This window comes from Panthera tigris, chromosome F3, assembly GCF_018350195.1.
Source record: "Panthera tigris isolate Pti1 chromosome F3, P.tigris_Pti1_mat1.1, whole genome shotgun sequence".
Classification (NCBI taxonomy): domain Eukaryota; kingdom Metazoa; phylum Chordata; class Mammalia; order Carnivora; family Felidae; genus Panthera; species Panthera tigris.
In genome coordinates this window covers 36,628,634-36,655,898 of record NC_056678.1, presented here as the reverse complement: position 1 = coordinate 36,655,898, position 27,265 = coordinate 36,628,634, and the positions used below count along the sequence as shown (strand labels likewise).

At 36.9% G+C, this 27,265-nt stretch overlaps 1 protein-coding gene across 4 annotated transcripts in view; it reads left to right on the top strand.

The window, feature by feature from the left end:
* The window catches only part of DENND1B (DENN domain containing 1B), a 253,965-nt gene extending 227,991 nt beyond the window's left edge, over window positions 1-25,974 (top strand). For all 4 annotated transcript variants that reach the window (XM_042976469.1, XM_042976470.1, XM_042976468.1 and 1 more), the window contains 3 exons: window positions 22,858-22,931; window positions 23,900-24,116; window positions 25,156-25,974. In XM_042976469.1, the coding sequence (XP_042832403.1) occupies window positions 22,858-22,931; window positions 23,900-24,116; window positions 25,156-25,692 (828 nt within the window). In that variant the 3' untranslated portion in view covers window positions 25,693-25,974. The remainder of the gene's footprint in view (window positions 1-22,857; window positions 22,932-23,899; window positions 24,117-25,155) is intronic.
* Window positions 25,975-27,265: the final 1,291 nt, after the last annotated feature.

The window sequence follows — 27,265 nt, the reverse complement described above, 5'->3', positions numbered from 1 at the left end:
TTGCTTGTATCCAGGTATAGGAATGTATGTAGCCCTCTGGTAGGACTGGAGCTAGAAAATGGAAAAATCAAGGAGGAATATCAGCCCTCCCTACCCTTTACCTCCTAACCTGCTTCTCTCTATCTCTCCCTGGCTTGTTCTTCTCTCTGCATAGCTGTTCTTTGTGCATTCTGTAGATTGTCTTTCTCAGCTCCTCCATGAGCCTGACATTGAGCTTGCAAGGCCCTTGGTTCAAACAGCTGCTAGGAATGGGCCACAATGCCCACAGCCAATTCCTTTTGGAAGACTGTCAACAGCCCTCTTGGATCCAGCATTAATCCTTGGTTCAGTAACCTTTCGTCGGAAAAGCAAGGAGAATACCATGTTACCAAGGACAGTGGCGAGTAGTAGGGGCAAACAGGAAAAGCAGTTCTCAGAGAAGGGTTTTAAGGACTGTGACAAAATCTCAGAAGAGTTTTGCTATCTCTAGTTGCCGTGTCATCATTTGCCCAAGAGTCCTCTTTGCAAAAAAAGAAATAAAATCTATACTTTTAAGTACCTAGAGGCTGGATCTTTGTATCATAAACCTGCAGCTTAGTAAGTTTAAGGTCAGCCTATGCTAGTGGGTTGCTGTTGCCTCAGCTCTCACATGAGAGTCAAGCCACTTACACAAATGAAAAGACTACAGAGAAAATGAGCTTAGAATACATTGTTTGCATTTGGGGCAAGGAAGTCAGCAGGGACCAGGCATAGTCTACCGCCTTTTCTTTGCGGTCTGATACCACAGAAGGTTCCTTGGTTTACTTTTCAGTAGTAATCCAGTCTCATTGATTTAATAGAAGATATGATCTAGTATATTGTGCAAGAGATAGAAGCTGAGACTACAACCATGAAGATACTGTTTTATGATGATTTCCAAATCAGTAAGTAGTCTTAACTCCTGTCTCTCCAAGCACAATAATATTAGGATCTGAGCACATTGAGATTTTCAATTAAATACGTAAGCATTTCTAAGAATAGTCAAATATGGTTAAAGGCAGAATCTAGGTATCAATCAATACGTCAGAGACATTATGTTTATTTATTTATGTTCTACTTATATCCAAAAATAAATGGACATTTTACCAAGAATCCTAGAACAAAAGATTAAAATTGTTTAATTTATTTTAAATTTCTTTTAATGTTTATTTATTTTTGAGAGAGAGACTGATTGAGAGTGGGGAAGGGACAGAGAGAGAGAGGGAGACACAGAATCTGAAGCAGGCTCCAGGCTCCCAGCTGTCAGCACAAAGCCCAATGTGGGGCTCGAACTCACAGACCAGACCATGAGATCATGACCTGAGCCAAAGTCGGATGCTGGACCGACTGAGCCACCCTAAAATATATTTAATTTAGGTAAGACTCGAGGCAGAGAGAAAGTTAGTGCAGTAAGAAGCTAAGTCCCATTCCCTTGCTTAGCAGCCAAAATGAAGAGACTAACACACCTACCATGATTCATAATGTACAAGGATTAAAAAAAATTGTTCAGGAGGTATGCAGCCGTTCCAGGAAATGGGACTAGATACTGCAGGTCCACAGATGAAGTCAGTGTCCCGAGAGCTCGCCTCCAGTGGACGTACCCAGGAGAGGTATGTAGGGACAGAAATCTAGTTTTCTTTCTTTGTTCTCTTCTGTGCAGTGTCTATCATTTGAAATACTCAGGCTTAGTAATACCTCTCTCAAAGACAGCTTGGTTTCCGAAGAAAATATTTTTAAAAATAAAGGCTACGAGTAGAAATAAACTTAGAATGCACTTTTTTTTTTTTCTTTCTCTCAGGCTCACTGAGCTAGAAGAGTAGCATCCCTTTCTCATGTTGGAAATGGCCTCTCACTGAGGAACCGGTGTCTCTGGGCCCCATCGTACCTTTGATTATTCAAATTACCATCCTCTCTTAGAAGACTTGCCATGTGGTGAATTCAGTTACCTACAGAAATGTGATTCAGTAGGACTTCTGGGGTTTGGTGATCTAGATAGCTCTGAGGTCCTTCCTACTGTTTTCCAAACTTCAGTTTTTAGAGTTGAGTAACACCAAAGCACACTAGAGCAGACTTGGAAAACATGAGGAAGAGACAGATCCTTGATGAACAGTGAGGCCATCTGCATGTTTGTGTGAATGATGTGATTACTTTAAAACTCCCAACAATCCAAGCACACTGGGAACTGTTAACCCCATTTTTCAGATTTAGTAACAGCAAAGGGATGAAGACATGTGGCCAAAGTTCTACCAGGTAATAAAGAGCAGAGTAGGGATTGAAAAGCAGACAGACTGATTCTGGAATTTAAGTACCTAACCACTACAGGCCTGCCTTTGTGTTGGGTGGAATGTTTGTGGAGGAGGGGCCCTTAGAGACAAAGGTATGGTGTTGAGAGCCAGAGAGACTTGACTTTGAAACAACTACTAGCATTTAGCTTTGAGCAAAACACAGTGTCCCTAAGCCTTACTTTCTACATTTGTGCAATAGTAATAACGATACATGTCATTTTGCTAGAATGCTATAGGCATTATTATAGATAATATATATGAAATACCTGCCACATGACAAGCACTTAATAATTGGCCTCTACCCATTCATGCATATACATATATCTTGAACATCAGGTCTCTTATCGCAATGGCACTGACTTTCTTCTCTCTTGGTAGTAACTGTCCAAAGTCACTAACAATCCTCTAGTTCACTAACTAGACTAGTGGGGACCCTAAATTTGTCCGTCTTCATTCTAAGTAGGGATAACTTCAGATCCTGGTTTATGATTTGAGAAGAAATATACAGCTTATTTTATTGAGAAATCTCTTGATTTCTAAGTTTATAAGACCTCAAGTATCTCATTTTCTTGTCAGTAAAATTATCAAAATAAAGAATGTGAGCTTTATTTATCCTATTCCTTATCTTTTTGAGAAGTTGATCTCAGCTTTGTAAAGAACTTTACATTTCCAGTTTCCAGCTGGACATGTATAAATGGCACACTTTATTTTCATCTGTTTTTCAAAAGATGAAAATGAGATTATGGTCATTTAAATTCAAGAATGTATTTAAATAAGTGAAAAAATAACGTTTCATAATTTGGGTACTATAGAAAAGAACAAAATCAAAATGTATGTTGTTTTAAGCCTATATGCCATTACTTAGCTTATGTTGGGAATAGATTATGAATCTGCATCTACACCCCAACAAATAGTAATTTGTGTGCTGGTCTGCTAATTAGTACGGTTACTTCCTGTTTTGTTGATGAGGCTTAAATAAATGTCAAGGGTACAGCCATGAAGATCTCCCAATTAGGCTTCACATTTGTAAAACCCAACCCTTTTCCCTTTTGTGTGAACATGACAGTTCCAACAGCAGCCCCAGCCTAACAGGACTCCAGGGAAAGGATCCTCCTCGGGTTTTATTGAAAACAGGGCCAGTTGGGTCCATGGAGAATACTGCCACCGGTCATGGTGCAGAACAGTTTTCATCTTGACTGCACACTTACCTTCTTTCATCAATTCTATTTTAGAACAAATACTGTACTCTTAGTGAACAACATTTAGACTAATTCTGTCACTGAAAATTATGTTTTAAAACACTTATTTGTAAAAATGTACTGGAATTTTCTAAGAATGAGAAATTCCTTTAATGTGCAAAATTTATATGAATCTAAGATACTGCTCCATTTTTAATAATATTAGCCATTCTTAACTTACTCTGACAATTGTAATGTGTACGTATCTGAGTGTCTGTATAGGACACACACATGCGCGCCCGTGCGTGCACACACACACACACACACACACACACACACACACCCCAACTAGACTAGTGTACTGCAAGCAGGAGCTTAGCTATATTACAAGTCAACATTAACAGATGGATGGCCCTAAGCAAGCAAAACCACGGCAACAAAATCTAGTGAAAGTGGAGGATTGAAGCTTTTTGTTGTTAAGCCCTATTAAAACCCTGGCACACATACCACTCTTAACTATTTCAGGTCTGAGACAAATAGCAATGCACTCAGATTTATTTTCAACCTGTCCAGTTAACTGTGTAAAAGCAGCGTGAGGAATATGAATGGAAAATTATTTTTTTCAGTTGTAATATAATGTAAAGTAGTGTGCCTGTTGGTAAATACAACGTGGAACATAGTCAACACTTGAACCTAAATATAGTGATTAGAAATAGAGTTATGTTTAATAGTCATAATTTCTACTAATAAACCAAGTACTATTAAACTAGTGATCATTTATTCTGTTTTTAAAATATATTCACATACAGACCAATAGTTTATGGTATGAAGAGCTACCTTTAGAATGCATAAATAAGGAAGATATTTACACCGTAAAATGTGCTCTATGTGATTTTCCATTTTACCCATTATAGAAGGTGATAATGCACACTTCAAAAGAAACTATGCAATCATTTTGAGTCCTTAGGTATTTAATGGTTTATCAATCATCCTAATGGATTTATGGAATATAGCATGACTGCCATGAGTTCATTTTATAATTACAAGTAATACACATTTATATTTAAGGAATGTACATAGAAGTTGTATATACCTTTTTGGCATGTGGAGACTTGCAAGTAAGATATTTCAAAACCACATTTTGGTTGAATGGGGACTTAAAAGAAATTCTAGTATATAAGCATGTTTTAAAATACGAGCAATCAGGTGGTTTACACTTTACAGATAATTCCATATTTTAAAATGTTGCAGATGAAATTACAGTTGCTGTGAAATTTATAAGATTAAAAACTCAGATTCTCTAAATTTAGTTCCTAAGCATAATAAATGATGGGATCGTCATACCTAGTAGGATGTGGTGTATAGTATTGTGTTTCTGACACTCTTTTCTTCATTGGAATTCAGTGGACTCTGGGAATAAAATGAATGTAATTAAAGATAGCATTTGTTGCTCAGGTGACATAATAGATTGCAGAAAATGGCACACTTGTTGGGATCTTTGGAAAAATACAGTCCATTCAGTAGCTTTGCTTTATTGGTCAAGAAAGAAATGGCATAGTCATTGTTTGCAGAGGAAAGACACCACTTGCTTCTTCTGACCAAGAAAAAGGTAATTGCAAATCACAGTGAGAAAGATAATTGTGACCTGAGGGGACAGGGAAGAAATGGGTATATGAAGGAGGAGGCCTAGATAATTGGAGAGAATATTTAATGTAAATTTAAAAAAATAATAAAAGTAAGCTTAACCAAATTGTGATAAACAGAAACCCCTTATTTTTTTTTTTAGCATTTTCTGTGATTTAGCTCAGGATTAAGCATATTATGATGATCAAACTAAATTGTTGAATTAAAGTGATTAGGGAAATCTATTAGAAAGTTCCAAATGACAAAAATATTTTGAAATAAGTAGATGTGTTTCTATTAAAATATGCCCACCAAAAATACTGCCTAAATGAAAACACATTCTCGTAGTCTGTCCCAAAGTCACTCCGACATAGCATGTATTTAGTCTAAGCTATACTAATATCACTAATTTATAAAATTAATCTTTTAAGTCAAGTTGGAAAAATAAGGGTACTATATCTTTAATTTTAAATAAAGTTATTTTTTCCTCTGTTGTTTTCTGTTGAAATAATGTTAATTTCCAACATATCCAATTTGATTATAGTTTAAAATCTGTACCCCACCTCCACCTCCCCCCATTCAGTTATGGATTACAAGAATGCCCTCTAGTGGGCATTATATAATATTTTGATATGTATAATGATAGTTATAGACAAAAAATTTATAAAATTTGCCTTTCAGAATACTCTCTTTTAGAAACACAATGGAATACACATTGAAACATTTGTATTGTCATAAAATTGTTTGGGAACATCATTTTTTCAAAGAAATAATCCAAAGCCAGTTCCTTTCAGTAACTGGCTAGGACTTCATTTTTTAAACATTTAGCACTGCTGAATAATATCAAGTATATTAAAAAGAAGTAGTGGAAGATAATTTCACTTATGTGAATATGTTCAGTATGTATTATGAGGTAATCCTAGATTGAAATGTACCTTTTTAATATTATAATTTTACTCTTCAAATTTATTGCCACAGTTGACTATGTCATTTATTAGAAAGTCTTGAAATAAAAACAAAGCTACTTGGTTTTCCGTTTAGTAAATATAATGAATATTACCATTTTAGACTTTACATCAACAATCATGTCACTAATATTTTTCCTCCCTATTTTCTGTTCTATTTAACTTACAGTCCCCCCCCCCCATTACTTCTTTAATTGTTTTACGGGCTTTTGGTAAAAATAACAATAGCTCTCTCAAAAGTACCCCATTTTTAATGGACTAATTCTTATGTTCTCCCAGACACCCTGGGATAAAGAAATGATGATGTTCTTCCTGTTTTATATCTAGAACTGCTTTTAAGGTTGGTCAGAGATCAATGTTAGTGTTGATGAAAAGGGAAGCCAGTCTTTTCTTTGTAGGGGTTACTGCTGCTGCCTATTAATGTCCCTCAAGAGAGAAAAATTTCCGGGAATGTCAGTAGATTATAACTACCAGAGTATAATAGACTCTTATTATAATTTGAACTGGATTTGTGTCTACTACACATTATTATATTTCCTGATACAGAACACAAAATATCAGAGCAATACATAAATATCTTAACAAGTTAGCCTGTGCCCTCATGCCAGTTTCAAAATAAGACTACTGTGTTGGACCCTTCTCTGGAAGTTCTTTATGGTGTTTCTAATGTTTGAGAATAAGACTGCCATTTCACAGAAGCCTGTTCCCTCTTTGTGTTTATTGATGTCTTTGATATTTGTAAGATAATGCTTTTGAAACCGAAATACATATAGAGTAATTACAATTTCTGTTAAGATTCTTGCTTCTTGCTGGATTCACACAGAAATGTTTCTGTGTTAAGCCTCTCTCCATACATTTGCATATTTATGCTTATGACATAGTGATATGATAATCTGAAAAATAAAATCAGCTGTAATTATTTTACAATAAAATATTTTAATCTTGGTTATGTACTTTTTACAAACATAGTTTATTGAAGTGGTTGGAAATAATATTATTTTGTTAGTCATTACTGACTTTTTAATTGTTTATGCCAGCTAGAAAAATCATCTGCACATCATTTAGTGAAAATAACCACATTCTGTTTTACCGAAAATACAGTGGACTTGTCGTGCATTAAGAAACCTTTTTAAATGTTGAAATACTGAAACCCTGTCAGCAAAAGTGAAATTACAAATAGTTTGCCATATATCAAAAATTTATTTATCTGTTTTGCTTTGGGAATAATTTTTAATAGCTGTATACAACTTGTATTTATGCCGATCAACAGTTTCTCAGTACTGAAAAGTTACTGCAAGAGCTTTGTTAAATTTTGCATTTGCAAATATTAAAGAACAGGAAAAATAATAAAACAACATTTTAAATATTTACAGTTAACATAATTACTTTGCATATGTACTGTCCTAAAAAATTGGCTTAAAAGTATTAGCAATTCACAATCGTATTGCTTGTAACCACAGATGAGTAATGAGTACTGGTCTTCTTTCCTTCTTTCCATTCATTAACATACTTCAATGAGAGAGAGAGTCCTTTAGAATAGCTGGTACAATGCTGCCATTGGGTAGGTTGTATATAATCTCTAACAATTGAGAAATGATTTCTAAAGTACTGTGTTTCTAGGATGATTTTGATCCAGCATTTTGCCAAACTAAAGGAAGTCAAAACTTCCTGAAACTCCCTAACATCAGTAACACGAGTCTGTAAAGGATCAGTTCTGATTTCAAATATTCTATCTCTAAAATCTAATATGGAGATTTCTATTTGAATTCTAGAATAGTCCCCAACTTAATATTAATTCAAATAAGCTTCCACTAATGTAATTAATGGTGCAATATGAACCCAATGGACAATACCATAATGGAGAGACAATCTACCTCAATTCAACAAAAACTACCTAAATATCTGCTGTGTGCTAGTTTACAGTTTTCAAGGTCATGTACCTCCTCTGAACATTACTAGGTGCAAGGGCTACTTTCAAGATCATTTACTTTGTCTTACTGAATTTACAAACTCAGACTTTCCTTCCTTGACCTTTGTATCTATTCTTCCTTTTCACTTCTTAACATCACATTCATGACTAGGTAGAAAGACCCCATGTGGAAGGAAAGATCTTGGGCTTTGGAGTTTAACAAACCTGGATCAGAATACCAGCTCTGCTACTTGCTTGGTATTGGAACTTGAGCAACTTGCCTAACCTCTCTAATCCTCTTAAGCTTCAAATCTATAAAATGATGATAACTATGTCCACTCCCATAGAGTTACTGTGGAGATTGGAGTTAGTGATAGAATTTGTTTTTCCAACACTCACTAGAAGTTTAATAAATATTAGGTAATACTGTTTCTATTCTGTCTACAACAAGAACTTTCACAAAAATTTAATGAACACCTACTATGTGTTGGGAACAGAAAGAATTAGACCCATGGATAGTATTCCTTAGCTCTTGGATGCCCTATTCTGGTTTTTCTTGTGGTTGTTGTTGCTGCCGCCACTGTTGTCGTTTTTCTTGTTCTCTTTTCTCTTTGTGTTTCAGTTTGGATACTTATTTTAAGTTTGGTAAATGTATAGTGAAATATTTAGCACAGTAAAATTAGTTAACGTTTTTCATCTTACAGAATTACCACTTACTTGTTTTTCTCTAGCAACTTTCAACTATTCACTACGATGTTGTTAACTATAGTCATCATGCTGTTCATCACATTCCCAGAAATTATTCATCTCAAAACTGGCAGTTTGTACCTTTTTGACCAACATCTCATTTCCCCCACTTCCAACCCTTGGCAACTACCCCATCCACTTTCTGTTTCTATGAGCTTGGCTTTTTGAGGTTACACAGATAAGTGGCAGAGTATTTATCTTTCTTTGTCTGACTTATTTCACTTAGCTTAATGTTCTCAAGGTTTATCAGTGTCACAAATAGCAGGTTTTCCTTTTTACTTATGACTCAATAATATCCTATTGTACACATACCACATTTTCTTTATGCATTTATCCATCGATAGACATTTAGGTTGTTTCCATGTCTTGGCTATTGTGATTAATGCTTCAGTGACCATTGAGGCCAGATATCTGAATGAGACAGTGATTTCATTTCCTCCTGATAAATAACCAGAAATGGGATTGCTAAACATGGTAGTTTTATTTTTAATTTCTTGAGGGATCTTCATACGGTTTTCCATAGTGATTACGTGGATTTACAGTCTCACCAACAGTGCACAACATTCTCCACATCCTTGCCAACATTTATTATCTCTTGTCTTTTTCATAATAGCCATTCTAACAGGTGTGAGGTGGTATTTCATTGTGGTTTTGATTTCTATTTCCCTGATGATTAGTGATATTGAGCACATGTTCATGTACTTGATGGCTATCTTTATGTCTTCTTTGTAAAAATGTCTATTCAAGTTTCTGCTCATTTTAATTGGATTATTTGTGGTGTTTCTTTGACTACTGTAGGAATTGCATGAGTTCCTTATGTATTATGCATATTAACCCCTTGTCAGATATATGATTTGCAAATGTTTTCTCACATTCCATGAGAATGGAAGAAATTTTCATTTTGTTGATTGTTCTCATTTTGTTGATTGTTTCTTTTGCTGTGCAGAAGCTTTTTAGTTTGATGTAGCTCCACTCGATTTTTGTTTTTGTTGCACATTTTCTGTGCTTTTGATGTCATATCTAAAAAGTCATTACCAAGACTAATGTTACGGAGCTTTTTCTTGTAGGAGTTTTATGATTTCAGGTCTTATATTTAAGTCCTTAATTCATTTTGAGTTAATTTTTGTTTAAGATGAAATTTTTGCCGTTTTGTTATTTTGCCTGTGAATATCCGATTTTCCCAGCACCCGTTATTGAAGAGACCATCCTTCCACCATTCAGTGTTCTTACCATCCTTATCAAAAATAGTTGACTATATATGTATGGGTTTATTTCTGGACTCTTGATTCTGTTTCATTAGCCTTTATGTCTGCTTTTATACCAGTGCCATACTGGGTTTTTTTAGAGAGTTCACTGTTAGCATATAGAAATGCCAGATTGGTCAATAGAATTGACCTGTTTTAAAGTTCATTCATTTTATTTTCTTCAGTCTGCTGATGAGCTGATCAAAAGAATTTCTCTCTTATGGTTTTTTTTTTTCTGTCATTTCAATTTGACTCTTTTATATGGATTTCATCTTGCTACTGTCATCTCATCCGTTTATGCATCCATCTTTTTCTCCCCTTACCTTTTATGTCTGGTAGTTCTTGAGTACTGGGCCCCATGTGTGCATCACAAATTGAACTGCCTTGGATTTTGTTGTTGATATCATTACCTGCAGTTGGCTGCTATTATCTTGCGCTTAGAGTGGACTACTACCAGTGAAGTTTCTGGCAGGTTTTTCTTGGTGTTTCTCCATCACCCTTAGCTACATTAGAGCCACATAGGGGATCTCTCTCAATGTTTTTGCCCCTCCTCCAGCAATTAACTTCTGTTGCTGGTTACTTAGTCCTAGCCTTATGGGTTTTATGTGCTCTGGTCCAGCTTCAGCCTTAGCAGGTCTTGTGCCACTGTGCCTCAGATTTGGGGCTTTCTCAACATCCCTCCACTTCCTTTCATGGCAGATAAACTTTCTTATTTCTGCGACTGGTCGTGGGCAGTTTGAGGGCTGCCTGCCCCTCCCCACTGGTGATAGATTTCCACTTGTTAACAGAGTAGAGTCCTGTGCCTCTGAGTGTTTCTTGCTCTTCCCTAAAGGAGTTTCTGTTTTTTTCCTTCCCCCAGAATTTTGGGATTGAGTTTGCTGACTGTATGCCATGACTGTATGACTTTTCTTATACATAAATGAATGTTCTTATAAAGTAAGTAGGGCTTCATACATGCCTCCCTGCAGCAGCTTATCACCTCCTGCTTGCCTGTACCCCCAAGGGGAGCTCTTTTCAGTCTCCTGTCTTGCCCCTAGCCTTTCCCTGTAGCACCAGGTAATAGGGTTGCCTGATTTAGCAAACACACGATTTTATCTGTGGAAGAGGGCTTGCGAGTACAATCTCCCCTTGCCTTTGAGACTCCTAACTATTCCAAACTGACATCTTAGCTCATACTTGGTCTTTAAGGCTATTATCTTAGCAGATTTCTTCTCCCCTGCTTATATGCCAGCTACCTCTCTCCTCGTGCTTTGCCTGGAGGAAATAGGTCTTGTGTCTCATCTCTCCTCAGAAGGGCTTGTAACCCTTTGGAATTTGGTTTGCTTGGTTGCCTTACAATTCAGCTCTCTGATAGGTCTAAGAAGAATTAGGATTTGTGGGACTTTTTTTTTTTTAAATAACCCAGCTTTTTGTCATTGTTAAGATGGGAGTTGACATTCTTTTGCTATTCTTTACATTCTAAATGGAAGTGGAATTAGAGGCAAAATGAATTAAAGGGTATGATTCTTGGTTTCAAGGATTTAGTAAGACAGGAATGTACTTAAAATGAAATATTACTTTTATAAGAGATCATCTGTCAGGTGATACCTGAATCATAGAGAATTAAGTGAATAAAGCTAACCAAAAAGACCAGATCGTGGCGAACTGGAAGAACTGGTAAAGGGCTCTTGGATGTGTCTGGACCACTTAAAAAAATTTTTTTTTAGTGTTTCTATTTGTTTTTGAGAGAGAGAGAGAGAGAGACTGAGCACAAGCAAGGGAGGGACAGAGAGAGAGAGGGAGACACAGAACCCTAAGCAGGCTCCGGGCTCTGAGCTGTCAGCACAGAGCCCGATGCGGGGCTGGAACTCATAAACCACAAGGTCATGACCTGAGCCGAAGTTGGATGCTTAACCAACTGAGCCACCCAGGGGCCCCATGGACCACTTCAAAGTCATCCTCCTCAACTAGTCTCACATAGCAAGCACTCAACTGCTCAGAAGTGTAATTTTAATGCTTCTATAAAATCTTATTTCCTTAGTCTAATAACAGCCCTCATCAGCTGAATTCATCAGACTTCACCAAATACATATCTTGTTAATCCTTCCAATGTACTCTTTTGCCCTGACAGGAATGTGTCTTCAGTGTCTTTGGAAAAGTGTATTAATCTTTTGTCTCTTCACTGTGCCATTTCACCTACCAAGAATATTAAGACTCATGGTCATTCTGTAACTGTCCGCTTTAAAAATGAGGTTAAAACTTGCCATTTTAAGAAAGTCTTTCTCGGGTTAATTCTCAGACAGTTATTTCTTCTGAGTCTCTGAGAACTTATGTATCTAATGTAATTTTAACAAAAGGAGTTCTGTTCAGGGAGCTGGAACACCTGGGTTGGAATCTTAGGTTTGTCACTAGTCTAATCTTCCCCAAGACACTTCACTTTGTTAAGCTTTTGGTTCCCTAATTTGTAAAAAAAGAAAAAAAAATAGGGAAAATGTTGACCAAAATTTGTGATAAATTAGGTATTTAATGAAAAACAGTCCAGTATGTAAAATATCAAACACGCTGAAGCAAATCAGTCATAGATAAGTCAATTCACTCTGCTTTAGCCACTACCAATAAATTGCAACATGTGTTTTAAAACCCTTCAGTAAAATGCCATGAATTCTTAAGGTATTGCCATTATAATTACATATGGTAGAGTTTCATTTTTTTCATATTATTTCATGCATGTATACTTAATTTTTATTTATTTTGTCTTAAGCTTGGGGGTTTGCTATGGACTTTGGGTAAGCAAGGTAACACTTCTGGACCTCAGTTACTTCAACCCTAAAATGGGGACAGTAGCACAGAGAGTACCAATTTTTAAAAAATTCATATATTAAAAGCATCTTAATTTTATGAAGTCTAAAAAAGTGTGTTTTCCCATTCATTTACATATATCCCTTACTTTTCCCCCTTCTCCCAACCCCCCGTAAATTTAGACTTACTCAACATTTTGCCTTATTAGGATCTGTCTGCCATCTAGTGACAAAAATGGTAACTGCAAGATCACCTGGTCATTGTGCACCAGGGGAATGTTTCTCACCATTCAAACTGTCAGAAGTGCTATCCGGAAACCATTGTGGTGAAAAGAAAGGGAACATTGATCTTGCTTATTGTAGCTGAACCAAACTTATTTCTTGAAGTCTCTTTCAAAGTTAAGTTTGATGGTTTCATGACTTGGACCCTCTGCCCCTGTCACTTTCTGCGTACATTTGCTTGTGGTTTTTCCTTCATAAGAAATGCTTTTCCTCCTTGTTTTTACCAGTCCATTTTTTTTTGTTTTGTTTTATTCAATGTCTAGCTAGAGATTGAACTTCTCTAGTAAGATATCTTCTTGAATAAATTTTATACCATGCTGAAAACTTTCCTTTTGCTTTAGTGTAGTATTTTCTCACATGCTTAATAAGCATCCCTTGCTATACAAGTGTTTACTTCCAAAATTTTATGAATCTTTATGCTAGATGTGAATTTTACACTTCACATCTCCATGTGAGCAAATTTTTCTTTTCCAATTGTATGTGGGTAGAACCTAGCCGGAGTCTGATGGAGGACCTATGATATCCAGTGCCCCATCTTATTTTTAATTCCTCGTACTAGAATGATGTCAAATTCTCCAAAACTCTATTTTGTTTCTTCTGATGTCTTTTTGCATTCAAAAGATGTACCTTCTTCTCATGTAGTACTGGCTCCCACAAAAGCTGCAAATGCTAAGTTACTTGCTAATTTGTACAGCCGGTGAGTGCAGTTGTGAAACAGTGAAATGACCATTGCATTGTGAAATGACCATACAGCAACTTTGAAACCTCTTTATTTGATCCCAGAATTTGCCATTATTTATAGTATGTAATTACAGTCCTATACTGTTAATGTTGTTAGTATGTTGACTGAACCTACTTATTGTAAATATTATAATTTGACATCAATCATGACTGGTATTAATGGTCATTTAAATAAGTTTTCATCTATGATCAAAAAGTTTGAGTTCAGTTATATTCCTACAATGAAGGATAGTTCGTATTTATAACTACTGTATTATATTCAATAATTTTGCATTTTTATCACATATTTATTGAAAATCTTGAAAGGAGGGATATCTTTTTATTTTGTATGCCTCACAGCATGGAAGACAGTAGTGTGGGTAACAGGTGTTTAATGGATCTTTGTGGAAGGAAGAAATGCTAAGAATTTTTGAAAACTGAGATGTGGTTACTACCTTATTTTAAGGAATGCACAATAGCAGCTTTCAGTAGGTTCTCAAATATTTGTTGAAAGAAAATAAAACAATAACTGGCTTTCTGTTACTGTCCATTATCAGATCTTGCAAGTTTGGGGTGTGTCGTTTGCCTGTGCCCGCACCCCAACCAATTTTTCATCTCCCACTTTTTCTTGCAAGATTTTCTGATCTCCCCCACTTCCTTAAAACCCTCCATAAATTTAAATTTAGTCAGCTTTTTGCCACCTTAGTATATCTCTGCCATCTAGTGATCAAAAAGCTAATTGCAAAATAATGCACCCTTAAAGAACCCTGTGCACAGGCACAGGTTATAGCCCCCTCTGATAGCCGTCTTTCATTCCATTATATATTCTATGATCATCCCACCACAGGACCTTTGCACATTTTGTTCTGTCTTCATCTACTTAATACCTACTGACCTTTCAAGGCTCGATCCAAACCTCATTTATATTTTATATTTATTTTATGATTATTCAACTTATGTCCAACTTATTAGAATTTAATTTACATGAGGGCAGGGAGCCTTGTTCTCAGTCATCATTGTACCCTAACCTAGCCCATTGAAGGCATTTCTGTGATCTTTGTTGAGTGAACAAATGAATATAGTGCTTTTCTGTACCTCCTGGACACTGAAAATACTTATGTCACATAAGCAATTAAGATAGCATTTACTTCTTTATGTCACATAGTTTATCAGTTTTTTAATTCACTTAAATACTCAACAGAAACGACCTATTGTGTATGGAGGTATTCATTTATTCAGGAAACATTAAATGCCTACTTTAAGGAATAATTTTATACAACTCCATTGTTTTATTTTTTTCGTTAACTAATGAGGGAAATAGTAAAATGTTACAGTAACAGTAAAATGTTACTGATACAACAGATAATCCAACAAACAAATACTTAAGACAGGAATACTGAAGCATATATGTTAACAGATACCAAAACCACCAAAATCCACACCATAATAATTACATCTATGCTGGACACAATTCATCTCTATGAACACAAAACTTTCGTATTGCCACCAGACCTCCATAGGTTAACTTCTGTCACTGTAGGGTTACAAATAGTCAGAGACTATGAATGGTACGGATCTCTATAGTATCAGATAATCCTGGAAAGAAATGCTAGACAATTCCCAACAGTCCTTTGACAGGACACAAGTAGTTGTTTGCCCATTTCAAAATCTTTTATTACAGTTTTTCCTGTAATAATAATCTCAAGGGTTATTTGTGATCAAAAAAGAAGAAGAAGAAGAAGGCTATTCTCATTAGGTTTGTCCTGATTATTTATATTGGAACAGCAAGAATGATAATTAACTAACCATATAAGTCTTCTTGACTTTTCTTGATAAATCTTGAGCCATGCAGTATTGACCAGCACAAGGCCACAGAATTTACTTCTTTCTGAAAGTTTTCATAAGAAATCTTGGTTTGGGCTTATAAAAGTCTGTTCTTTCCTATCTTGAGGCTAGGAAACTAAGCCAAGACATCTTCTAAGTTCTATCTAAAATACCTATAAACTAGGGTGAATTTGTGTTGAAAAGTTCTCCCAATTTGCTGGTCCCTGTCCTGATGGAAGGGTACCTGTAAGGTTAGACTCTGTCAAGCAGGCACCAGGCAGGTTTTCCTGGGAAGGCATTGTTGCCATTGGCTCCACAAATATCACCAGCCTTTGTTCCATAATAACTACTACTTGGTTGTTGGATTTGTCTCCAGTTGTGTCCTTGCAAGGCAGATAAAGGCAATGAAAGATGCAGAGTACAGTAGAATCAGATAACCCCACAAAGGCTTCTAAACACCATCCAGAATTCCACTGATAGGACACTCCATACTCTTGTTCCTTTCAAAGTCTTTTACAGTTTTTCTGACATGAATATGTATCACACAGGTGCTTGGTTCTGAGGGTATGAGAGGTAAATTAGCAAGATACCTGCCATCAAGAATCTACCACTGTACAGTGGGAGAGAGAGAATTTGACCATGACCACAGTACAGCGGGATGGACAAGTTCCATGAGAAATACGTGTACAGGTATTCTAGGAACACACAAGATGACTGAGAAAGTATTTCCTGAAAGGGGAACTCGTGAGCCAGGGCATGAAGGATAATTAGAAAAAGAGGGGAAACACCACGGAGAGGGACGTTCTGGTACACACATCAACACATGTGTCGGACAGAGGCAGAAAACACGGGAAACCTACAAGCAAGGAAGAGGGTATGGTGGTAATGGAGCAGACATCCATCCGTATGGCAAGTGAAGGCTTCAGAGGCTAATTGAGCCAGATCCCTCTAGGCAAAGGTAAGAGGTACAATATTTATTCTGAAAACTGTAAGGAACCACTGGAGGATTTACTTAAAGAGGAGTGTAGCATTGTTAAGTTTAAAAAGATCTCTCTGTTAGCAGGTTAGAGGCCGTAGCATTCTACAGGGCGGAGACTTAGATTTTCAAATGAGAATCGATGGGTACAGACAGAGATAGTGGGGATGGGAAGGGGAATAAATGTAAGAGAAGAGCTGTTCAGGGAGAGGCATCAGCGGATGCAAAGGTCCTGTAGTGGAATAAGTCAAGGCAACCATAAGGGACTGAAAGAAGGCTGTGGTGATGCCTTGTGGGTTAGAACAAAGTGACTAAAGTGGGCAGGGCAGGCAGAGCCTGGTCTTGCGAGACCTGACAGATGAAGAGCAACACAAAGGCATTTATCTTTTCTGTTTGTTTCCTTCAACAAATATTTACTGAAAACCAACTAAAAGCTGCTTCTCTGCACTCCTTAAAAATAAGGCAGCAGCTGCATTTCATTTTCCTCTGACTTGTTGGCATCTCTTTATCCCGCTGACATCCAGGAAGCACCTATTATATACGTACTAGTGTTTTCCGTGCTGAGAAGCCATACAAAAGAGCTCAGAGGTCACAAAGAACATGAGGTGGATCACACTTCTCGAGAGCTCAGAGTACAGCCACGCAGGCGGCCACACAAACAAGTAACGCAGTGCAATTGATACATTGGCCAGACGTTTGGCCAATACGTGGCTACACAGAGGGCAAGTGAAGAGAAGGCTTTGTAGCATAAGTAGGAGTTTTTCCAGTAAAGAAGAAGAGAGGGTTTTTTTTTTCTTTCCTTCATTTTTTTTTTTTTTGTACCATGTCATCTCTTAATCACTTTATAATCATTCTTAAAAAAAAAAAATCTGTTCCCAGCTATAGGCCATATTATGAGTGTCTTGGTGCTTATTTCAGGAACTTGTAGATAATAATTTATAATGAAAGTGTTTATTGACCCTTGGAAACTTTCCTGTTATGCACTTTTTACTGTGAGATTTCTATCCAGGTCGGAAATAGATTTTTTTCTCTGAATCCATATAATACACAAAATTCATTCCACCAGCATTTGCATCTGCTTATTATCATTCTAGTTAGAAAAATAAACATGCATACCTCTTCCCAAAAGTCAGTTGTATTAAGAAAAAGAGCATATATTTTACATTATAAATATATTTAGATTTTATTTTTATTTTGTGTATTGAGATTATTTTTCTCTTTCTTAGCCATTTATATTTCAGTTTCTGTCTAGTTTCATAGGCAGGTTTTCAATAATGATATATCTGTGATTTATGAATCCAGGTAAAGATGTGCTGTTATTGGCTATGTATTAGATCCTAAAGAATACGTAATATATTTTCTGCAGTCTAAGCTTATTTGCTACCTATTATCCATAAAAGCTTTCTATTTACAAAATTGTGACCGGGTCTTTTTGCCCAGTGTTGTATGTTCTGGGCATAGTGGAAAAAATCCTTTATTTCCCCCGAAAGTACAATCCCTGAGTCCCATTCTACCAGAAACAGTAACATAGGGATAAACTGGGTTCATAAAAGCTCAGAAACTGATGATGCTTTTGCTAAATTAGCTGCCATTTTTCTCTATCTTGCATATGAATCAAACTGGAGCTTTTTTCTCCTTTTGTTTTTCTTTTGTGGGTGTGTGACCTTAACAAATTACGTAATTTGATGTCATCAAGCAGTTGACATATTCACTATGTGTCTCTGGACGTTGTCATTTCATATGCAGAGGCTGCAGTCCCTACTGCTTGATACATAGTCAGCAGCTGCTAATTAGAAGCTTATTTAAGACAGACAAACTGGCGCCTGGGTGGCTCAGTCGGTTGAGCGTCCGACTTCGGCTCAGGTCATGATCTCACAGTTCGTGGGTTTGAGCCCCGCGTCGGGCTCTGTGCTGACAGCTCAGAGCCTGGAGCCTGTTTCAGATTCTGTGTCTCCCTCTCTCTCTGCCCCTCCCCTGTTCACACTCTGTCTCTGTCTCAAGAATAAACATTAGAAAAAAAAATTAAAAGAAAAAAAGACAAACAATTTGTAAGAAAGTGTACTCAGAATATGCGCAGTACAAAGCTTAACACTCACAGGAGAGAAAACATTAATCAGTTGTAATTCTAATTTTAACTAACTCTGTTGTGAAAATTCATCACAAGATACACCATTTAACGGCATCCCTATGTAGAAATTGATAGAACTGTCACCTAGCTAGGACATATAAAACCAAATTCAAACGTATGAGTTTCACAAATAGGTGAAGTAGCTTCATAAAAAAAAAAAAAAAGTTGTCATTAACAAAACAAACAAACAAAAACCGAGAATCTAGGCAGACGTAGATAGAACATAAAAGTAACTTGTGGGAGAAAATGAACAAGGGATTGGCAACACAGGAGAGAAAGACCTATCCTGTTCTCGATAAGTGGTATGAGCTTGGGCAAATTATGGAGCTTCTGTGGCGTACTTCTGAATTTATCATGGGTTTTATTAGACTCTGAGCTAGTCAATGACAGAGACTCAGCCTAACTCAGCTCTGTATTCCCAGAACCTAGCCCCACTGTGTGTGTATATGAGAGTGCTTTGCAATGTACTCTACGAACGTAAATATTAAGCTATGTATTTATTATCTTATTTTGTATTAGTTCTTTCTCTTAGTTTTTTTTTTTTTTAGTTTACTTTTTGAGAGAGCGAGAGTGAGCAGAGGAGAGGCAGAGAGGGCGGGGAGGCGGAGGGAGAGAATCCCAAACAGGCTCCACACTGTCAATGCAGAGTCCGAAGCGGGGCTCAGACTCACAAACTGTGAGATCATGACCTCAGCCAAAATCAAGAATTGGACACTTAACCAACTGAGCCACCCAGGTGCCCCATTTTGTATTAGTTCTTAAATAGTCAATATTTTTTTATTTTTTAAATAGCAGCATGAAGTCTCAGCTCCCTCATAGTTTTGTTTGGTTTTAGTTCTGATTTGTTTTGTTTTTCAGAAAGAATTGAATGCAAGGCCCCTAGCTGGCATAATGTTAAGCCTATACGGAGGTCAGTGTTATAATGATGACTGATTTTTAGAAACAAAGAATTGTATTATATTTTGTGAGTTTTGGAGGGAGGGGAAAGAAATGTATTTTTCCTACAGAAATAATATTGTAAGTGGTAGTTGTGTTCCTAGGCCATTCCTCAAATTACTTTTCCTCATATACTTTAGACTTGTAGTCATAAAATGATATTATAGTTACAGGCCCCAAATACATAGCTAGTAACCAAACTTGTGGAGAAGCTCACTACACATTCTGAGCAGGGGCTACAAGAACATATTTCTCTATACATTCTTTCCTTTCTTCTACTCTCAGCACTGGCATAGAGGAGGGAGACGAGTAGGGATCCACTCCTGAATTATGAATTCCAGAAATTTGCTTACTCTTTATGTCTGCAACAGAAGAAAACAGCTATCATGGGTGCCTGGGTGGCTTAGTCAGTTGAGCATCTGACTCTTGATTTTGGCTCAGTTTGTGATCCCAGGATCATGGGATCGAGCCCCACATCCCACTCTGCGCTGAGCATGGAGCCACTTGAGATTTTCTCTCTCTCTTGCTCTCCCTCTGCCTCTCTCCCCTGCTTGTGCTGTCTCTGTCTCTCTCTCTCAAAATTACAAAGAAGAAGGAGGAGGAGGAGGAGGAAGAGGAGAAGGAAAAGAAGAAAACAATTATCTAGATTGGGAGATCAGAATTGGAAGACAGAAACTTCTCTGGTGATGTCATGGTTAAAGTCTACGAACTTCAGTTTTGCTGCCATCCGTTCAAAAGGATGCTTTGCAGCCATGGACACCTATAGCACTCAGACTCTGGCCATTTCCTGGGGCGCCTGCATGGCTCAGTCAGTTTAGCGTCCAACTTTGGCTCAGGTCATGATTTCATGGTTCGTGAGTTCGAGCTCCACGTCGGGCTCTGCTGACAGCTCAGAGCCTGGAGCCTGCTTCGGATTCTCTGTCTCCCTCTCTCTCTGCTTCTCCCCTACTTATTCTCTCTCTCCCTCTCTCAAAATTAAACACTAAAAAAAACTTCTTTAAAAAAAATTAAATAAATAAAGATGTGCCATTTCCTACTTACAGAAACCAAAACTCTTACAGGAAGTGACTGATTCCAGGTCTGATGCAGAAAATGTATAAGTTGAAATGAGACATTATGTTGGGCCAAAAGCAAGAAGCTTACTAAAGAACCTCTGAGGTCGCTTGTGTTTAAAGGACACAAGAGCCAACCTGAGTGGACTAACACTGGATCAAAGATAGGACCATTTAAAAAAAACTTAAATTATTTCATTGTGGAAAGAACACTTAACATAATTGAAACATGTTAAAGTAAAGAAAAGCTTATAAGAATTCTTGGATACCTTTCATACAGCTTCAACAATTATCAACGTGTGGTCAATCTTATTTCAGTGCCAGCTCCACCCATGATCCCTCTCCACCACTGGATTATTGTGAAGTAAATACCCAATAGCACATCACACATCATTTAACCTGCAAGTATTCAAGCTATATCTCTAAACATTAAGAGCCATTTGTAAAATGTAATCATGGTATAGTTTAATAATGGGACATCAAACATCAAGAAGAATCTACTGTGATAGGCTGAGCCATATGAGATATGTACAAATGATGGTGCCTTTTTAAAAACCCTCACAGCTCACTTTTAGAGATCATTAGGTATAAACTCATTACTCTGGAAATTGTTAAGCAAAAGAAAGAATCAAGGATTTATCCTACCTCTCCTGTACACATTGAATTTCAAAATAGTTAATAGGACAAAATTCTTGGTAGAATGCCAACAAGTAAAGATAGAAGAAATGCTTTTGAAAAGCATAATTTTGAAGCCCCTAATGCATAATTAACTTACCCAAGGATTATCACGGGATGCTAAAACCATCAAGTGAACAAAAATTCATAGTGGATGGTATCAGCCAACCTGAATCCTGGAGCCATTAATCAATCTTAGTGCCACCGAAAGTGAGACAACTTAACATTATGTGCCTCCTGGTCTGAATGATCTGGTGCAGTAAAAAACACATCAACACCTATAACATGTTCTTGCCAAAAACAGAAAAACAAAAACCCAGCAACTGAGTCTATCCAAGCTTCCAGATGTAACTGCCAGTTTACAGGAAGAGGATCAAACCACATGTCTAGGGACACAAATGGCATAAAGGGTGGAGAAAGTGGAACTGATAGTCTCTGAAGGAGACTTGACAGACACATCAACCAAATACAGTGTTAACCTTGTTGAGATTCTGGTCCAGATAAACAAACTAAAATATTTTGGGGGTAATAAGGGAATATGAAAACGGCCTGAGAATAGAGGATGTTAAAGAATAATTGTTAATTTGTATGGTATGATAATGATATTTTCGTTGTGTCTAAAGAACACTTACCTGTTAAAGATACACAATGAAGTGTTTCCAGGTGAAATGATGGGTTGTCCAGCTTTGGTTCAAAGCCTTGCTATTCAGCAAATAACGTGCAGATCAGGCAGCACTAACTTCATCGGAGAGCCTATTAGAAATGCAGAAACTCTGGCCTCATCCTTAGAACCACTGTAGAGTCAGAATCTACGTTTTCACCATGATCTCCAAGAGATTTGTATGCATACTCAGTTTGGAGGAGCACGGCTTTAAAATAATTGGAGAGATGGGATAAAAGAAAGAAGATTGGCAAATATTGAAGCTTATTGAAACTGGGGGATAAGTACATGGGGATATGATTGATCATAAGTCAAGTAGTTTTAAACCAGGGACTGACAGACCGGATCAGTGTGTGTGTGTGTGTGTGTGTGTGTGTGTGTGTGTGTCCAATCCAGTGATTTGTTCTTGTTTACTAGTTTGAGCTGTAAATGTTGACATAAATATTGCCTGATTCCCTCCCCTTATAACTGAACAGCTTGTCAAGTTGTTGGGTAATATTCAAAAACCATTAATGCATATTTCTTTTGAAAATGTTCTTGTCATGGGGCACCTGGATGCCTCAGTCAGTTAAGCGGCGGACTTCGGCTCAGGTCATGATCTTACATCTCATGGGTTTGAGCCCCGCACCAGGCTCTGTGTTGACAGCTCAGAGCCAGGAGCTTGCTTTGGATTCTGTGTCTCCCTCTCTCTGTGCCTCCCCCGCTCGCACTCTCTCTCTTTCTCTCTCAAAAAAATAAATAAACATTAAAAATAAAATTTAAAAAAAGGAGTCATACAATAAAAGTGTTCCTTGCCAAATAAAATTCTTCCTTTAAAATTTATGAAAAAGACTTATTTAAACTACTAATGCCACTTTATTGTCAATTCCCCTCTCTAGGGACGCTTGAAAAGACCTCTTAAGAGCCTTGATAGTGCTCTGTATGATGACGACCATGACGAGAGAGCAAGCAAGTAAGTCGTGATGGATTTTAGAATCCTACTAAGTGTTGTGGCCGAAAGGCAGGAGTTCTAGGATTTCAAAAGATAGTTGAAAGAATGTACAGTCCTAGAGATCAGATTTTGCTGCCTTACGGTGTTCTTCAGCAAAAAGAGCCAGTGCTCAGTGGAGTCTCATGGGGGATGAATCTTGAGATAGGAAGAAAGATAGACTTGAAATATCTTATTCTTGGAAAACAATGATGCCTACAGAAATATCTGGAATAGTGTTAAAGGAGAGATAGAAGCCCACCCAAGTTAGGCTCCTACCCACCTAGTAAAGAGGGGCAGGTTAAATGGCAGGAACAGTGATAATAGTCAATTAAAATAAATTGAGTCACGGGGATAGGAGGGGTTTAAGTCCATGGTGATAACAGAAGGTGAAATTCTAATACAAAATGTTAAAAATAATTTTACTATAAATAAGGAAAATAATAATAGTAGGTGTTTAATTTTTTTAAACAAGTTTGACATAGAGAATGACTCTTTTTTCTCTGTTAAGTGTATCTTTGTCTATATAAAGGAATATGCATTCTTCTCTAAAATAAATGAATAAATAAAGAGAAAACCACATACCAATATTGAGAGTTAACCTGGCTATAGCGAATCCTCCAAATGTTCCATCTACTATTTCTAAGGCTAATGTCCCAAATCCCACAGAATTAGACTGTGTGAAAAGCCCTGCTTCTGCTTCCAGATTAAGGACCCATAGCTATTTGTTTGTTTTTTCTTTGTGCATGTACCCAAAATTTCCCATATTTGAATTGGTATATACACATCTCTATGAAGAATTTGACCATGAACCAGTTAGCCATTTCGCTGTTGTTCCACTGAAAAGCACTTTGGTCTTAAGACTCTCTCACTGCTTGAATGTAGCCGGGGGAAGGTTCTCATATGCCTTGTGCGTGGCTGTAACTACTAGGATGTGCTTCATTTTCCTCCAGGTTATCCTCTGAAGATGGAGAAGAAGCTTCTGCTGATTTTTATGAAAGCGATGACTCCGTTGAAGCAAGAGTAAAGACTCCTTACTCAGGTGAAATGGACCTACTAGGAGAGATCTTAGATACACTGAGCACACACAGCTCTGACCAAGGAAAGCTGGCAGCAGCGAAGAGCTTGGATTTCTTCAGATCAATGGATGATATTGATTACAAACCTACGGTTAGTTGATTTTTCAGCCTTAAAATTAAATGAAAACATACTTACCCTTTGCTATGAATTGCTTCATGTTACATATAGTCCTAGTCGGTCAAAGCGTTTAACCTCAAACAGGTAAGTAGTCAAATCTTCAAAAATATAAAATTTAACCACGAAAAATTCCAGTATTTTCCAATTTTGTGTCCGATTCTAGTGGTTATTGTCATTAATTGAAAAAAAAATTATTTTGGGGTTCCTGGTGGCTTAGTAGGTTAAGTGTCAAACTTTGGCTCAGGTCATGATCTCACAGTTTGTGAGTTCAAGCCCCACATCAGGCTGTGTGCTGACAGCTCAGAGCTTGGAGCCTGCTTCGGATTCTGTGTCTCCCTCTCTCTCTGCCCCTCCTCTGCTCACACTCTGTCTGTCTCTTTCTCTCTCAAAAATAAATAAACATCAAAGAATTTAAAAAGAAAAATCAAAAAAAGAAAAAAAATGTTCTTTTATCAAGCATAATAGTCTCTTACGATCTGATTTTATAGTTGTCTTTTTGGGCACTTTTTTAGATCTGAAATGTTTCTACTTTTTTTTCTATATTTCCTGGATCTTCAAAAAAGTGTTTAATAAATGTATCAATTCAAGTAATTTTTTTATTATATTACTTTAAAAATGAGCAGTGTTTTAAACAAATTGAACTGAATGTTTGAAAAAACAAGAGATGGAAGTATGAGTGATGGCAACCATGTTGTGACTGTAAGTAATTCCAGAACTTGGCATTGACTATACGAGGTAGCTGGTCTGTTTGGGTTCTTGGGGGGGAGGGGACTTGGCAAGTTCTTTTTATTTAATTTTTCATCTTTATTGACATATATTTATATGTTTTCTTGTTAATAGAGCCATTTGCAGGTGTTCAGAATTCACTATTGATGCTATATTTCTTCTACGAGGAACTTCAAGTTCCCAGCCATGAAAGATACTAATATTTATTTCAAACTGGAAAATAATTTGCTGAAGTAATACTATAGACTCATGAAAATTTTTCTGAATTTGTGGTTTCTGCTTTCAGAATAAATCCAATGCACCTAGTGAGAATAATCTGACCCTACTTTGCAGTGGTTCTGGTGACCAAGTAGAGTGGCATCTCGGGCAAGATGATAGTGCCCTTCATGGCAAACACCTTCCTCCATCTCCCCGGAAGCGAGTTCCCTCTAGTGGTTGGACAGATTCTCTGTTTATCCTGAAAGAGGAAAACAATGAAAAACACCTCAGTGTTGACAATGTGAGGGGGCCCGCGGTCACAGAAAAGGCAGCTTCTGCTTCAGAACTGGATTTCCAGTTAGCTTCGCCTGAAGTTTCCGAAGATGAAAAGTGTAAAACAGAAAGGAAGGAAACACTAAGCCAGATTTCAGATGATCTGCTTATACCCAGCCTTGGGCGACATTCATCTACTTTTGTCCCTTGGGAGAAAGAAGGGAAAGAAGCCAAAGAGACTTCAGAAGATAGTGGACTGCTTCATGAAGTGGTGTCGTTATGTCACATAACATCTGCCTTCCAGCAAGACTTAAACATTTCAGAGGAAAACACAAGTGGAAACCAAACTTAAATCAACAGTTAAGAGTCACTCACGTGCATCTAAGCTTCTATGGAGACATTTTAGGATTCCATGTAATCTCTATGGTAAACAGAATTATATGTAGGAATGACAGTTGTTGGACTGTCTAAAAAATTATTGTTCATTTGGAGCATACATTTTTCCCACTCATTCATCTCGTGAGTGTGATTATATATTGATTGATTTTTTTAAATGTAAAGCTAATTCTCCTACTGTGCTCTTCAATCAGGTACTAGTTTGTATGTATGTTGGAAGTATATGTTGAACATATGATTTCCCAGTATTTGGTGCTTAATGCCATTCATTTATTTAAACTAAGTATGCATATATAACCCTTGCACATAACCAGTAGCTACTATTCTAATCTGGTTGAGCATGAACTGATCAGGATATCAAAACTTCTCAAAACTAGCCTGAAACTACTGAAACTGTTGACCCACTAACTGCCTTAATCTTAAGCCTATATTTAGCATACTTTAATAATTTATGGAATTACCTGTAAATTTTGAAGGATAAGTTATAAGTGTTCTGCAGAGCAATAATGCCTTTTTCTATTCATTGAATCAAGGACAAAATTAATTTTTCAAAGTTAAAAAGCTCTCTTGTGGACACTGCAACCATGTTTTCCAAAACGTATAAAGGTACACATTTACCTTTCACTCAGTGAAATATATGAAGTGCTGAATTACAATGTGAAATTGATGACTTCTGTTTACAAATGAGACACTTTAAATTTTTTTCCCAGTCTCTCTGTATGCCTTTGCTATCTAGGAATCCAGTCCCAGAAAGCCAAACATAACATGAACTATCCTGCTAAAGAAATATTCCTATCTTTTTTTTTCTTAACTAATAATTCTACATTAAATATTTTTATCATCTCAAATTTACTTTTTAAAATAATTGACTTTATAGCTTAGAAGTTTTTGATTTATAGACAAATTATGAAGAAAGTACAGAGAGTTCCCATATAACCCTATACACAATTTCCCCTATTATTAATATCTTACATTGGTATGGTACATTTGCCACAATCAGTGAACCAGTATCGATAGTCCATGCTTTATTCAGATTTCCTTAGTTTTTCCCTAATGTCTTTTTTGTGTTCTAGAATCCCATCCAAGATACCACATTACATTTGGTTGTCATGTGTCTTTAGATGCCTCTTGGCTGTGACATTTTCTCCGACTTTCCTTGTTGCTGATGACCTTGACAGTTTTGAAGAGTACTGATCTGGTCCGATAAATTGTAAAATGTCCCTCTAATAGAATTTGTCTGCTATTTTCCTCATGACTACACTGTGATTATGGGTTTGGGGGGAGGAAGATTCCAGAAGTGAAGTGTCACTTTCATTACATCATATCCAAGGTACATAATGTCAGCATGATTTATCGTGAATGTTCATGTTGACTTTGATAGCCTAGCTTAGGTGGTGTGTGTTAGATTTCTCCACTACACTTTCTCCCCTCCCTTCCTATACGGTAGTGTTTGTTTGGAAGGAAGTCACTGTGTACAGCCCACTCTTAAGGAGTAGAGCTTATGCTTCCTCTCCCAGAGGGTGGAGTAG